The sequence below is a fragment of the Maniola hyperantus genome, chromosome 26 (genome assembly GCF_902806685.2).
Source record: "Maniola hyperantus chromosome 26, iAphHyp1.2, whole genome shotgun sequence".
Taxonomy (NCBI): Eukaryota; Metazoa; Arthropoda; class Insecta; order Lepidoptera; family Nymphalidae; genus Maniola; species Maniola hyperantus.
The window spans coordinates 4,472,261-4,486,116 of NC_048561.1; the positions used below are offsets into that span (position 1 = coordinate 4,472,261).

The following is a 13,856-nucleotide window of genomic DNA, read 5'->3' on the forward strand; positions in this document are numbered from 1 at the left end:
ATTGAATAAAAAATATAATCTGTATTTTGTAATGTATTAAATAAACTATTAATAAACTTAAATCTAAAAAAAACAACATTAAATTAAAACTAAAATAAATTAAATTAAATCTAAAACCTCATCGAGACCACCGCAGCGAGGCATTGTACCCAAGATGCTGGCAGCATTACCCCTTTGGATGGCCAAACTAATTCTTTGACCAAGGTAGCTGCCAGCTCTCGGGTCCCCGTTTGACTCGATAACTCTTTTCGCAATTTCTTCAAAAAGAGCTCGAGCCCCCGGGCCCCACGTCCCCAAGGTCTCCACACCAAAAGGCACGAATACGAAGCTCCCATCGAGGTTATTATTAGTCCCATTATTGAATAGTCCGTCAATACTACCAACATAACGACACAAAGACCCACTTACATGACACGACATTGTTCAGGACTTGTTTACATCTAACGATTTTTCTCGTAAAAATACTATTGTAAGATAATATGAATTAAGAAGCAAGAACTTGTTTAAATTTTATCAGAACTTATATAAAGGAAACAAATACTGTAATTGAAAGGTTACATAAATTGTAAATGTAAATGTGTATTTCTATTGCCACTATAACAACAAATAATAAGAATTTCAAAATAGCCACTATGAAAAAAGTGTCATTTCTTGTACGATGGTACGGAACCCTTCGTGTGCTAGTCCGACTCGCGCTTGACCGGTTTTGAGCATGCAATGGGTTTGAGATCATCTCAAACCCATTGCATGCCGAAAAGGTATTTCGTTTAATTATTTCATTTATTTAACGGGTATTTCGTTTGGTTCACAGGTATCACACATACAGCTGTGGTGCCCCTCGATCTGGTGAAGTGTCGGCTACAAGTGGACCCCGACAAGTACAGGAATGTGGTGAACGGCTTCAGGGTCTCCGTGAGGGAGGAAGGCATGCGAGGATTGGCCAAGGGATGGGCACCTACCTTCATTGGGTACTCTCTACAAGTAAGTTCCTTACTTTTTGTTTAGTCCGTACAAAATGACTTCTCACGCGCCATTTTAACTCTATGGGTCAGCTGCCATGTTTAAAGTACGGTTCACCTTTATATTAGGGACTGAAATCGTACTTTTGGTCAATGTGTACTTAGAACACAACATATTTAGCTCAACGGAGCTAATTGTTGTGTTCTAAGTTCCAGTTAAAATTATGTAAAACTTACCCGATTTCCAACACTGTCATTTTCAATATATTCTCTAGATCACAAATAAATGATTAAAATAAAATAAAAGACGAGATTTTATTTGCTTGTCGTACTATATTATTACTATCTCATTATTAAATCTCGCAGGGTCTATGCAAGTTCGGCTTCTACGAGGTGTTCAAAGTGGGCTACTCGGGCCTGCTGGACGAGGAGACGGCCTACGCCTACAGAACCTTCGTGTACTTAGCTGCTTCGGCCTCCGCTGAGTTTATCGCGGATATCGCGCTCTCCCCCCTAGAGGCTGCCAAGGTAACATCACTAACATCTTACTTAAAAAAGAACATTTGGAAATCACAGCGCTCTCAAGAGGCCTACTGTGGAGAAGTACGTTCAATGTATGTTTCAACAAGCTTATGCCCGCAAATTTCAAACCTTTATTTTACCCCCTTAGGGGCTGAATTCACAAAAATCCTTTCTTAGCAGATGTCTAAGTCATAATAGCTAACTGCATGCCAGATTTCAGCCCAATCCGTCACTACAACCATACGTCTGATAAACAGATTATGTGAGCTGAGGGCCGATTTGTGAATAGTACATTGGTTTAAATTCTCTATATACTTACTATACTAGATGTTCGCAACAATGTTGAAAACGTTAGCGTGGTATGCTTCTAACCAAAGATTAATCTTAGTCTGACAAAACAAGTTGATGTTCCAATGGCATGATGATGTTGACATTTTGACACAAAATCGATTTCCGACAAGTGTGAATAGCTTCATATAAAATGTTCTGCCACTGGAACATCCCATTAAAATCCGAGCCCGACAAACGACAAGTGAGGACGGGGGAAAGATGTCATGCCTACCCAACCGCTCTAGAAAAGGACAGTAAGAGCTAGCGCGCATCACGGTAAATTTTCGTACGTTTTTTCCCCCCAAAATCTGTGATCTATAGAACTATATCTCTAAAGTTATAAGGTAGTATATCACTAAAGTTGCATGCCTTGTATGTAAGTTGTATGTATTCCTGAAAAAAACCAGTAGGGCGATTGTCTAAAACCTGCATCAATCATTATTACAAGCTCAATTGTTCTGATTGGCTGAATTTGTGCGATTCTTGTTGCAACAATGCATTGTAGCCAATAGTGAGCGAGCATTAACCAATCAGAGATGATTGCGATCGTGACATTGTAGCTGTCAAACAACCGCGGTAGGGCCACTGTTACACGATAAGGGAAAATAGGTTAGCTGCGTCTCTGTTTATCACATTAGTAACTTTATCTGTGCTCTCTTTTTAGTGTGAATGAGAAAGCAAACGTTCCTGTATGTACCTTTATTACTCTATCTACGTCCGAGTGCCTGTCGCGAGCACACTATACCCTTGAACCATAAACAACATTTTTTAATCTAAGAACTGGTCTGTGTCTAAGACGATTATTATAGTGGCAACACCACGCCGCCGGTAGCGTGTCGAGGCATAGAGATGAGGTGTCGATTCAATCTCAATGTTCTCTGTGGTCTGTGGCGTGTTGTGACTTGTGACTTCTCTTTTTCAAAAACTCAGTGAAAAATGGTTGACCGTTGTGCTAAAAATATTAAAACATTTAAATGATTGAAACCAAGTCCAAACCATTTGAAAAATACAAATTTAAGTGAGGAAACAATTATCTACGTGTACCTAGTGTGCTGTATGGATGTGCAGTAATAGAACTTGCAATTATTACGAACTTTTAACAAGTGCGTTTTTAGAACTTCTAAATGGCGTGCAAGATGGTCAATAATTTTCATTACTTTAATAACAACGAAAGTTCGCCCATGCATCCTTATAAATATCACGATTATCATCCCCATTTTACCGATTCCCAAACGTATTTTCCAGTTGTGTTCATAGACATAAATAATAATATAGCCGTTTCTTTACTGAATTTTAAAAATAATAATAATATATAACCTAAAATATTAGTGAAAAATTAATATTGTATGTCCATTCTAATAGTAAGAGACGTGGGAATATCCATTTAAGTGAAGTGAGTGCATATTCAATCAATAGTTTTTTTAGCAATTTTAGTTACACCAGCTGATGCTCAACATATCGTGGACTGAACGTAGAACCAACGTCTCAATACTCAACAAGCTAAAAATGAAAATGAGGCTATCTAACATCTGTCTGCGGAGGACCCTCGAGTACTTCGGTCACATCGCAAGAAAGGACGCCAGCAATATTGAAAAAATCATGGTCACTGGGAAGATCGAAGGAAAGAGACCCCGCGGACGTAGCCCGAGACGTTGGGTAGACCAAATAAAAGAGGCGGTCGACACGACACACCTATCTGCAATGCAATCCACGCGGCGCGAAACAGAAGAAAATGGGAAAACATCGTAGCAAAGATTATATCAAAAGGGAGCCACAATCCTCAAAATTGAGGGAGCGACGCAGGAAGAAGTTACACCAGCAGTTTAGAAGGAACATGGCATGTTATATCTGTTGTGAAGTGAGTGCATATTCAATCAATAGTTGTTTGAGCAATTTTAGTGGCACCAGCAGTTTAGAAGGAACGTGGTATATTATATGCGGTTAAGTGAAGTGAGTGCATATCCAATCAATAGTTTTTTCAGCAATTTTAGTTGCACCAGCAGTTTAAAAGTAGGCACAAACAATCAACCAATAGTTTACTTGACTGGTTGTTTAATGTGATTCATCCAGATTCAGGTTTGCCACAAACAAGGTATTTATATATTTTCAAATTGCCATTAAGTAACTTACAACTAGCTTATGGCTGCGACTTCGTCCGAATGGACTACACAAATTTCAAACCCCTTATTGAATTTTCAAAATCCTTTCTTAGCGGATGTCTACGTCATAATAGCTATCTGCATGCCAAAATTTCAGCCCAATCCATCCAGTAATCTGAGCTGTGTGTTGATAAATCAGTCAGTCAGTCAGTAAGCTTTTATATAATTACTAGCAGCCCGCCCTGGCTTCGCATGGGTGCAATGTAGATAGTAATGTGGTGTCAGTGAGGAGTTTATAGGCACCACGAGGCGCCAATAAATGTTATGTACAAATATAACGTTTGTTAACTTTCGATGAAAGCTTGGTTTCTTCCATTTTGTTCAAATATTGTCATATTTCAACAAATTAACACAAACCAATATTAAACTATTGCTATAAACCTTTTTCTTGAATCACTCTATCTATTGGTGAAAAACTGATTAAAAACCGTTGCCTAGTTTAAAAGATCTATACAATCATACATACAGACAGCGGGATGCGACTTTATTTTATACTATGTAGAGATATACCTAGCTAGACTGATTGATTTTGTTACTGCTGTCATTACAATGACAGGCACAGAAGAGGAATGCTCAGATATAAAAGAACAAAGTGAAAAGAGATTCTAAAATGAAGATAGGCTCACAACATTTCAAAAATGTATTTATCAGTTACAAAACCATAGTTCCATTACCTACTATTCAGTACAATGAAATGAAAGCTAGGTTAAAAAGGTGTGAATGTATGCCCAATCAGTATGATCTTATCCAAATAAGTATAGGAATTACCACAAATAAACATGCCGAAGAAATCTTTTGTATTTTGTATTTATTTATTTTATTAAAGAAGAATATTTACAGTTTACAATAAGTTTGGTGCATTCATAAACTTTAAATAAGTTTTTCCGTACACCAGTGCCGTCGACAGTTGATAGACAGAAAGTCCACGGAGGATAGATAGAGAAAGTCAACTCTTCCATGATATATGCTTCCTACCAATTACATTACCCGGGTATCTTTAAAACAAGAGTGAATAGGCATCTTCTAGGTAAACGCGTCCCATCTTAGGCCACATCATCACTTTCCATGAGATTGTGCTCAAGCGTTTGCCTATAATGAATAAAAAAAAAAACTTCTTGAATTAGATTTTTACTAAGAGGACTAAATGAGTTAGGCCACTTCGTAATATTCATATTTATATTAGAAATGCAGTCAAAATTTATATCAATATCTTGTGATCCAAATATTGTAGAGAAAAGATGATTAGATGAAAAAATCAGTACTGTTAGTACTGTTATTATTTTTTATTATAAATGCGAAAGTGTGTTTGTTTGTTTTATTGGTTTGTTGGTTTGTCCTTCAATCACGTCGCAACGGTGCAACGGATTGACGTGATTTTTTGCATGGATATAGATAAAGACCTGCCTCCCTAGCATGGGTAGGAGACAAAAATTTTATCCACTGACGAGGGATAAATTTTACTTGTCCACCTCTCAAAGCATGGCAACAGGGGAGAGGAGAAGTTTATCCCCATTTCGAGGACAATTTTATCCTTGACATTAGATGTGGGTTTAAGTTTATTCTCATAGAACTTAATAAATCAAAACATGTGTCGTGGTTTCTGTTAGGTTTGGGTTATGTTTGGGTTGTGTTTGGGTTTTGTACGGGTTGTGTTTTGGTTGTGTTCAGGTTGTGTTTGGATTGTGTGTGGGTTGTGTTTTGGTTGTTTGGGTTGTGTTTGGACTATGGATGGTTTATGTATGAGTTGTGTTTAGATTGTGATTGGGTTGTGTATGGGTTATGTTTGGGTTGTGTTTGGATTATTTGGGTTGTTGTTGGGTGATTGTTAGGTTATGTTTGGGATAATATGTTTAGGTTATGTTTATGTTGCGTTTGGGTTATTATGTTTTCACAACCCAAACACAACGTGAACAACCCAATCATATTCCAAACATAACCCAAACAACCGAAACAACCCAAACAACACAAACATAACACAAACAAACGAAACATAACCCAAAAACAACCCCAACATAACCCTAACATAGGCCAAAAATCACAAGTAGGTAGGTAAAGGAAAAGATCCAAAAACCGAAAAGTCCCCCATTTTATTTACTGTGGATAATAATATCCACCCGTGAGAGCCCATGCTCAGAGAGTGGATAAAGCTGTCGGAGGGCACAAAGATTTTATCCTTTCCCCGGGGAGAAGATTATATCCCCCCCCCCCCCCCATGCTAACCCTGCTGGAGAGTGACATAGGCTACTTTTTATCTTGCGAAATCAATGAGTTTTCGCATGATTTTTGAAAAACCTAATTCCACACGGACAAACTCACAGGCATCAGCTAGTAGACAATAATTTGAAAACCAACAGTGGTTCTAACATAAATCAGCTAAAAAGTGAGATAGGACAGTAAGTCATGCGAGCGACGTTATAACATCCCTTGAATATCTAACCATTAAGTGAGGTTTAGACTAGCAAGCACTTCTTGCAAGTTATTCCGCATGTACTTGCAGAACTGTTTACACTACAAGCAATATTGTACATGTACATACATTTGTGACTTGCGGCAAGTCCAGCAAGTTACAAAACTTGCAGAAGTGATTGTTTACACGGTAGAAATAGCTTGCGGAAGTCAACTTTTGCAAGTTTTATTGCTAATCTAAACCTCGCCACAAAGTAGAATGGAAATAATTGTGATTTTTTTTAAATTATTTATTGTAGGCAAACGCTTGACCACAATCACACCTGATGGAAAGTGATGATGCTGCCTAAGATGGGACGCTTTTACTTAGAAGATGCCTATTCACTCTTGTTTTAAAGATACCCCAGTTGTAATTGGTAGGAAACACATATTGTGGAAGAGTATTCCACACCTTAGCCATGCGTATGAGGAGGACTGCTATAATGATAACCCTAAATTAGCGAATATTCATCTCAAATCATAATTCAAGGTAGAGGACAGCTCTCTACGTTCATTATTTAAGGTCTGTAAACACAATAGATGAAAAAAAAATACAGAGAGGCTACCCCGGCGACTAGTGCTTCTATTAGTACATCTTCTTCAGTACATACGGGCGTAAGCTCCTCTTATGGTAAATTTACTGGTGCACAGCATACAGCATGAACGGAAGTTCGTCAAGAGACAAGAAAAATCTCTGTTCGTCACACAAGGTCGCGTATTCAAGAATCGGCATTGTTATTTCACCAGCCTGAGCTACCCAATGTTCTTCAGTACCTACCGGCAGAAGCACCTCGTCCGGGCAACCTTCCGCTTAGCGTGAGCGAGCCTTTTTCGAGGCTTTAGCTCACACCTTCCTTTTTTACAAGCGAGCCTTTTTCGAGGCTAGGTTTTGCCCGGCAAGGTTTGCTTGTATTGGACATAGGCTAGTGCAACTTCAGTACATGCGGGCATAAGCTCCTCGTCCGGGCAACCTTCCGCTTAGCGTGAGCGAGCCTTTTTCGAGGCTTTAGCTCACACCTTCCATTTTCACAAGCGAGCCTTTTTCGAGGCTAGGTTTTGCCCGGCAAGGTTTGCTTGTATTGGACATAGGCTGGTGCATCGTCGGTACATGCGGGCATAAGCTCCTCGTTCGGGCAACCTTCCGCTTAGCGTGAGCGAGCCTTTTTCGAGGCTTTAGCTCACACCTTCCATTTTCACAAGCGAGCCTTTTTCGAGGCTAGGTTTTGCCCGGCAAGGTTTGCTTGTTTCAACCTTATTTCAATTGTCTCATTCATTTATTATGAGCACTAAACTACCCTAACCTAACCTAATTATAATGAATAATAAACCTATGATATCGTCTAAAAATATAAAAATCATTTAACTACCTACTAGCAAATTACATCTAAAAGAAAAGACGCAATTAAGTGAGATTACTATCTATTTTGCTTTTACGTGATTCTGTGATTCTTCTACGTTAAATAAGTATTAACGATATTGTAGAGTGCAGAAATATTTAGTTGTTATGTTTGAACAAAACATAATATGTTAGTGAGATTGCATGACGCTTAAAGAATGATATCTGTAAGTATAAAAGCATATCTATAGTATTAAATTAAAATATATCGATTGAAAATTAAAGAGATTCCAAGTGTCATATTATTTACTATGAACTATAAACTATTGATTTTATTTAGTATGATTTAAACATATTGTTTTTCCCATGTAATACTACGAGGGGCGTTCAATGTATTCTCGGTATGGGTATGTTAGAAAAAAGATAAAACCTTGAAAAAAAATTATGTTTCAATATAGTCTCCCATGATTTCAATACATTTGTTTCTTTGCGAAATAAGTTTTTCTATTCCCTTAAAAAAAAATCTTCTTGGCCCAAAAAATGTTCTTTTACAGCGGACTTAGCTCATTATCGTCAGCAAATCGCTTTCCCCTAAGGTCTTTTTTAAATTTGGTAATAAAAAGTAGTCACTGGGAGCCAGGTGGGGGCTGTAGGGTGGGTGGTTAATTTCCTCGAACCCGCACTCTCGTACAGCAGCCTTGGAGAGCCACGCAGTGTAAACCGGTGCGTTGTCGTGAAGAAGCAACACATTCTTTGCCAGCTTTCCTCTTCTTTTTTTCTTATATTGCTTCTCTCAAAAAGCGTAAAGTGGTTGAGTATTTTTCTGCGTTGATAGTTTCACCTTTTTTAATAGTATTCCTTTAGAATCCCAGAAAACTGTGGCCATGATTTTGCCAGCGGATGGAGTGACTTTGAACTTCTTCAGAGGGTCTGATCCCTTTTTGTGCCACTGCATAGACTCCTGTTTACTCTCGGGGTCATACTGATAAACCCACGTTTCATCACCTGTAACTATCCTTTCGAAAACACTTGTTGGATTGTCGCCTCACAGAGAAAAACTTTTAGAGAAAAACTCCTTACAAGTGTCAACCCGCGCCTGCTTTTCAGTCGTCAGTCATTTTCGTCGTCGCTGACTGGAGGTAGCAAACAAACTAATGAAGTTATCAACATGAAATTTTATATAAATATCCTCAGATAATGTTGTTAGCTAATGATATATTTAATATCAAATCACCCCGATACCGAGAATACATTGAACGCCTCTCGAATATTAACTTATTATTATTTTATGATTAAATTATGACGGGAGCATTGTTATGGTTAGTTTTAATATAGATTTTTTATTTTTGTTCGCAGAGGAGTACTGTTCGAAGATCCTGCTAGAAATTAATAAAAATAATAAATGTAACAAATTTCACAGTTATTTATTGGCCTTCTAAAAGCCGTGACTTAAACCCTATAGAAAGTTTATGGGGTCAAAGGGGTGATGATGTTACTGTTTGTACATAGGCTGGTGCATCTTCGGTACATGCGGGCATAAGCTCCTCGTCCGGGCAACCTTCCGCTTAGCGTGAGCGAGCCTTTTGCGAGGCTAAGTTTTGCCGGGTAAGGTTTGCTTGTATTGTACATAGGCTGGTGTATCTTCGGTACATGTGGACATAAGCTCCTCGTCCGGGCAACCTTCCGCTTAGCGCGAGCAAGCCTTTTTCGAGGCTTTAGCTCGCACCTTCCTTTTCACAAGCGAACCTTTTTCGAGGCTAGGTTTTGCCCGGCAAGGTTTGCTTGTATTGGACATAGGCTGGTGCATCTTCGGTACATGCGGGCATAAGCTCCTCGTCCGGGAAACCTTTCGCTTAGCGTAAGCGAGCCTTTTTCGAGGCTTTAGCTCACACCTTCCATTTTCACAAGCGAGCCTTTTTCGAGGCTAGGTTTTGCCCGGCAAGGTTTGCTTGTATTGGACATAGGCTGGTGCATCTTCGGTACATGCGGACATAAGCTCCTCGTCCGGGCAACCTTCCGCTTAGCGTGAGCGAGCCTTTTTCGAGGCTTTAGCTCACACCTTCCTTTTCACCAGCGAGCCTTTTTCGAGGCTAGGTTTTGCCCGGTGAGGTTTGCTTGTTTCAACCTTATTTCAATTGACTCATTCATTATGAGCACTAAACTACCCTAACCTAATTATAATGAATAATAACCTATGATACCATCTAAAAATATAAAAACCATTTAACTATTGGCATATATCACCCAAAAGAAAAGACACAATTCAGTGAGATTACTATCTATTTTGTTTTTACGTGATTTTGTGATTCTTCTACGTTAAATAATTAGTGTTAACGATATTGTAGAGTGCAGAAATATTATTTAGCTGTTGTTTGAACAAAACATATATGTTAGTGAGATTGCACGACGCTTAAAGAATGATATCTGTAAGTATAAAAGCATATCTATAGTATTAAATTAAAATAATATATCGATTGAAAATTAAAGAGATTCCAAGTGTCATATTTACTATGAACTATAAACTGTTGATTTTATTTTGTATAATTAAAACATATTGTTTTTCCCAAGTAATAATATGTTAACTTATTATTATTTTATAATTAAATTATGACTGGAGCATTGTTATGTTTAGTTTTAATGTAGATTTTTTATTTTTGTTCGCAGAGGAGTACTGTTCGAAGATCCTGCTAGAAACAATAAAAATAATAAATGTAACGAATTTAACAGTTATTTAGTGGCCTTCTAAAAGCCATGACTTAACCCTATAGAAAGATTATAGGGTCAAAGGTGTCGTGATTCGATTAAATTACTGTCTGATAATTCCATCATGAATTCCATTCGGAGTTTTGAACAAATCGTGTTTTGTCTGTGGTCAATTATTGTTCTCAAGTTGCAATTCTGAAAAGAATGGCGGTACTATTTTAGATTTTGTGTTGGTTGACCAATGACAATTCAGCACGTCTTTTTAAAAAAGAAAGATGGTGACGAAGGGGGGAAAAATCGACGATACATCGAAATGAGTGATCAGAGATTCTTTACGGATCGTGCTCTGAAAGAGTCTAGTTGTGAAAGGGCGCTTTGATTCAGTTACTGTGAAAGGGAATCTGTGTGGCTGTTATTTTCGGCGAATCTTCTTGTATCGTTCCAATTTGTATCAATAAATGTGATTTTACCTAACTGTGGGTACGGTTGGTTAGAGATGTTAATTGGAAGATTGTAATAGTTAGTTACTGGTTGGTCTGGGATCGGTATGGGGATGGAGGAGCCGATCTAGGTAGGGAGATAGGTTAGGTTTGCCTGGCCTAGTTACTTTTTATCATATTAATAGTTCTAGTAGTTGTTGATACATATTAAATCTAATTATGGAGTTCTCGTGCAGTCTACGAATTCATAACAAAGGTGTGGTGATGTTACTGTTTGTACATAGGCTGGTGCATCTTCGGTACATGCGGGCATTAGCTCCTCGTCCGGGCAACCTTTCGCTTAGCGTGAGCGAGCCTTTTTCGAGGCTAGGTTTTTCCCCTTGAGGTTTGCTTGTTTTAACCTTATTTCAATTGACACAATCATTATAAGCACTAAACTACCCTAACCTAATTATAATGAATAATAACCTATGATACCGTCTTAAAATAAAACCAAATAACTATTGGCATATATCACCCAAAAGAAAAGACACAATTCAGTGGGGTTACTATCTATTTTGTTTTTACGTGATTTTGTGATTCTTCTACGTAAGTGTTAGCGATATTGCAGAGTGCATAAATATTTAGCTGTTTGAACAAAACATAATATATAATATGTTAGTGAGATTGCACGACAGTTAAAGAATGATAACTGTAAGTATGAAAGCATACCTATAGTATTAAATTAAAATAATATATCGATTGAAAATTAAAGAGGTTTAAAGTGTCATATTTACTGAACTATAAACTATTGATTTATTATATTGTTATTGTGTTGATTTATATTGTTTTTCCCAATTAATACTATGTTAACTTTATTATAATGTAGATTTCTTTTTTTTTGTTTGCAGAGGAGAAATTGAAGATCCTGCTAAAAACAGTATTGTAACAAATTTCATAGTTATTTAAAGGCCTTCAAAAGCCCTGACCTAAACCCTATAGAAAGTTTATGGGGTCGAAGGGATCACTTGGAATCTATCAGACGTGAAATACAGGTCTAATTTAAAAGATGTAACGACTTCCACTTGGGAGATGTTGGAATCTGATTGGAAGCATGAAGTCACGTTTACAACGAGTATTCAATAGCAATGGAGCACCCATTAGATATTAAGGAACGCTAAAAAGAGGGGCCAATGTGTGAATGATGTTATTGTTTATGGTTAGAGGTTATTTTAGTCTCTGACTTATGGAAAGAAAGAAAGAAAAGACGTTTATTTACACATCTGTGCCACACATCACATCTTAAAACTAAGAGCTAGTTCCGGCGCTTCTTCCACCTGAGAACAAGCAAATGAAGCGCGGGAACAAACTGTCATGTGTGGCACAACCCGAAAAAGGGTTGTATGCCTTGTTGCACAAGAACATACAGCGCTGATTTTCAGCTGGTACCCTAAACCAGGTGACGCCATGGAATTAAAATTAAAATTTCACGGAATTTATCTAGTTAATATAGTTGCTAATATGAAACGTTATTTTTCCTTTATTATATTATTGTTATAATACCATAATGTCTGAGATTTGATTTTGTTTTCGAATTGTTAACCAATTTAAAATATTAATATTAAAATTTTATTTAAATTAATTAATGTTAATTTGTTAACAGCTGTTTTATTGATTTTCCTAGCGACATTTTATTGATGCTAAAATTGGAGGAAAATAAATATAAATGAAAAACAAAAAGACTATATGCAAGGTAGATTTGAACCCTAAACCTCTAATCGTGGGCTAACCGGTTACACCACAAGGACAACCGTGCGTTAATATAACTGACGAAACTTTGAATTCGTATCGTGTTATTATCACCATTGCTTTAAATCTATAAATTATAAAAAGTGTATTTTGTACAGCGCAACGTGATGCATCAAGTAAACTAATTTTGCATACGTATGTGTGCGTTGTTAGTAGCTGTAACTTCGATATCTACGTGTGCTATTTATGTGTCTTTTTGTGTGTATTACGCGACACTGGACAGGTGCATAACTAATTATGTTACTTTTTGTACATAGGCTGGTGCATCATGCTGGTACATGCGGGCATAAGCTTCTCGTCCGGGCAACCTTCCGCTTAGCGTGAGCGAGCCTTTTTCGAGGCTTTAGCTCACATCTTCCTTTTTCACAAGCGAGCCTTTTTCGAGGTTAGGTTTTGCCCGGTAAGGTTTGCTTGTATTCTACATAGGCTGGTGCATCTTCGGTACATGCGGGCATAAGCTCCTCGTCCGGGCAACCTTCCGCTTAGCGTGAGCGAGCCTTTTTCGAGGCTTTAGCTCACACCTTCCATTTTCACAAGTGAGCCTTTTTCGAGGCTAGGTTTTGCCCGGCAAGGTTTGCTTGTATTGGACATAGGCTGGTGCATCTTCGGTACATGCGGGCATAAGCTCCTCGTCCGGGCAACCTTCCGCTTAGCGCGAGCAAGCCTTTTTCGAGGCTTCAGCTCGCACCTTCCTTTTCACAAGCGAGCCTTTTTCGAGGCTAGGTTTTGCCCGGCAAGGTTTGCTTGTATTGGACATAGGCTGGTGCATCTTCGGTACATGCGGGCATAAGCTCCTCGTCCGGGAAACCTTTCGCTTAGCGTAAGCGAGCCTTTTTCGAGGCTTTAGCTCACACCTTCCATTTTCACTAGTGAGCCTTTTTCGAGGCTAGGTTTTGCCCGGCAAGGTTTGCTTGTATTGGACATAGGCTGGTGCATCTTCGGTACATGCGGGCATAAGCTCCTCGTCCGGGCAACCTTCCGCTTAGCGTGAGCGAGCCTTTTTCGAGGCTTTAGCTCACACCTTCCTTTTTCACAAGCGAGCCTTTTTCGAGGCTAGGTTTTGCCCGGCAAGGTTTGCTTGTATTGGACATAGGCTGGTGCATCTTCGTTACATGCGGGCATAAGCTCCTCGTCAAGCAACAGACGGAAACGTTTAATTAAGTGCGGAAACCGG

At 38.4% G+C, this 13,856-nt stretch overlaps 1 protein-coding gene and 1 pseudogene across 2 annotated transcripts in view; one reads left to right on the forward strand and one right to left on the reverse strand.

The window, feature by feature from the left end:
• The window catches only part of LOC117994138 (phosphate carrier protein, mitochondrial-like), a 263,608-nt gene that overhangs the window by 243,100 nt on the left and 6,652 nt on the right, over positions 1-13,856 (forward strand). For both annotated transcript variants that reach the window (XM_069507792.1, XM_034982023.2), the window contains exons 4-5: positions 812-981; positions 1,326-1,487. In XM_069507792.1, coding sequence (XP_069363893.1) covers positions 812-981; positions 1,326-1,487 — 332 coding nt within the window. The remainder of the gene's footprint in view (positions 1-811; positions 982-1,325; positions 1,488-13,856) is intronic.
• LOC138404256 (uncharacterized) overlaps positions 1-13,856 on the reverse strand; it is a 34,940-nt pseudogene that overhangs the window by 2,465 nt on the left and 18,619 nt on the right.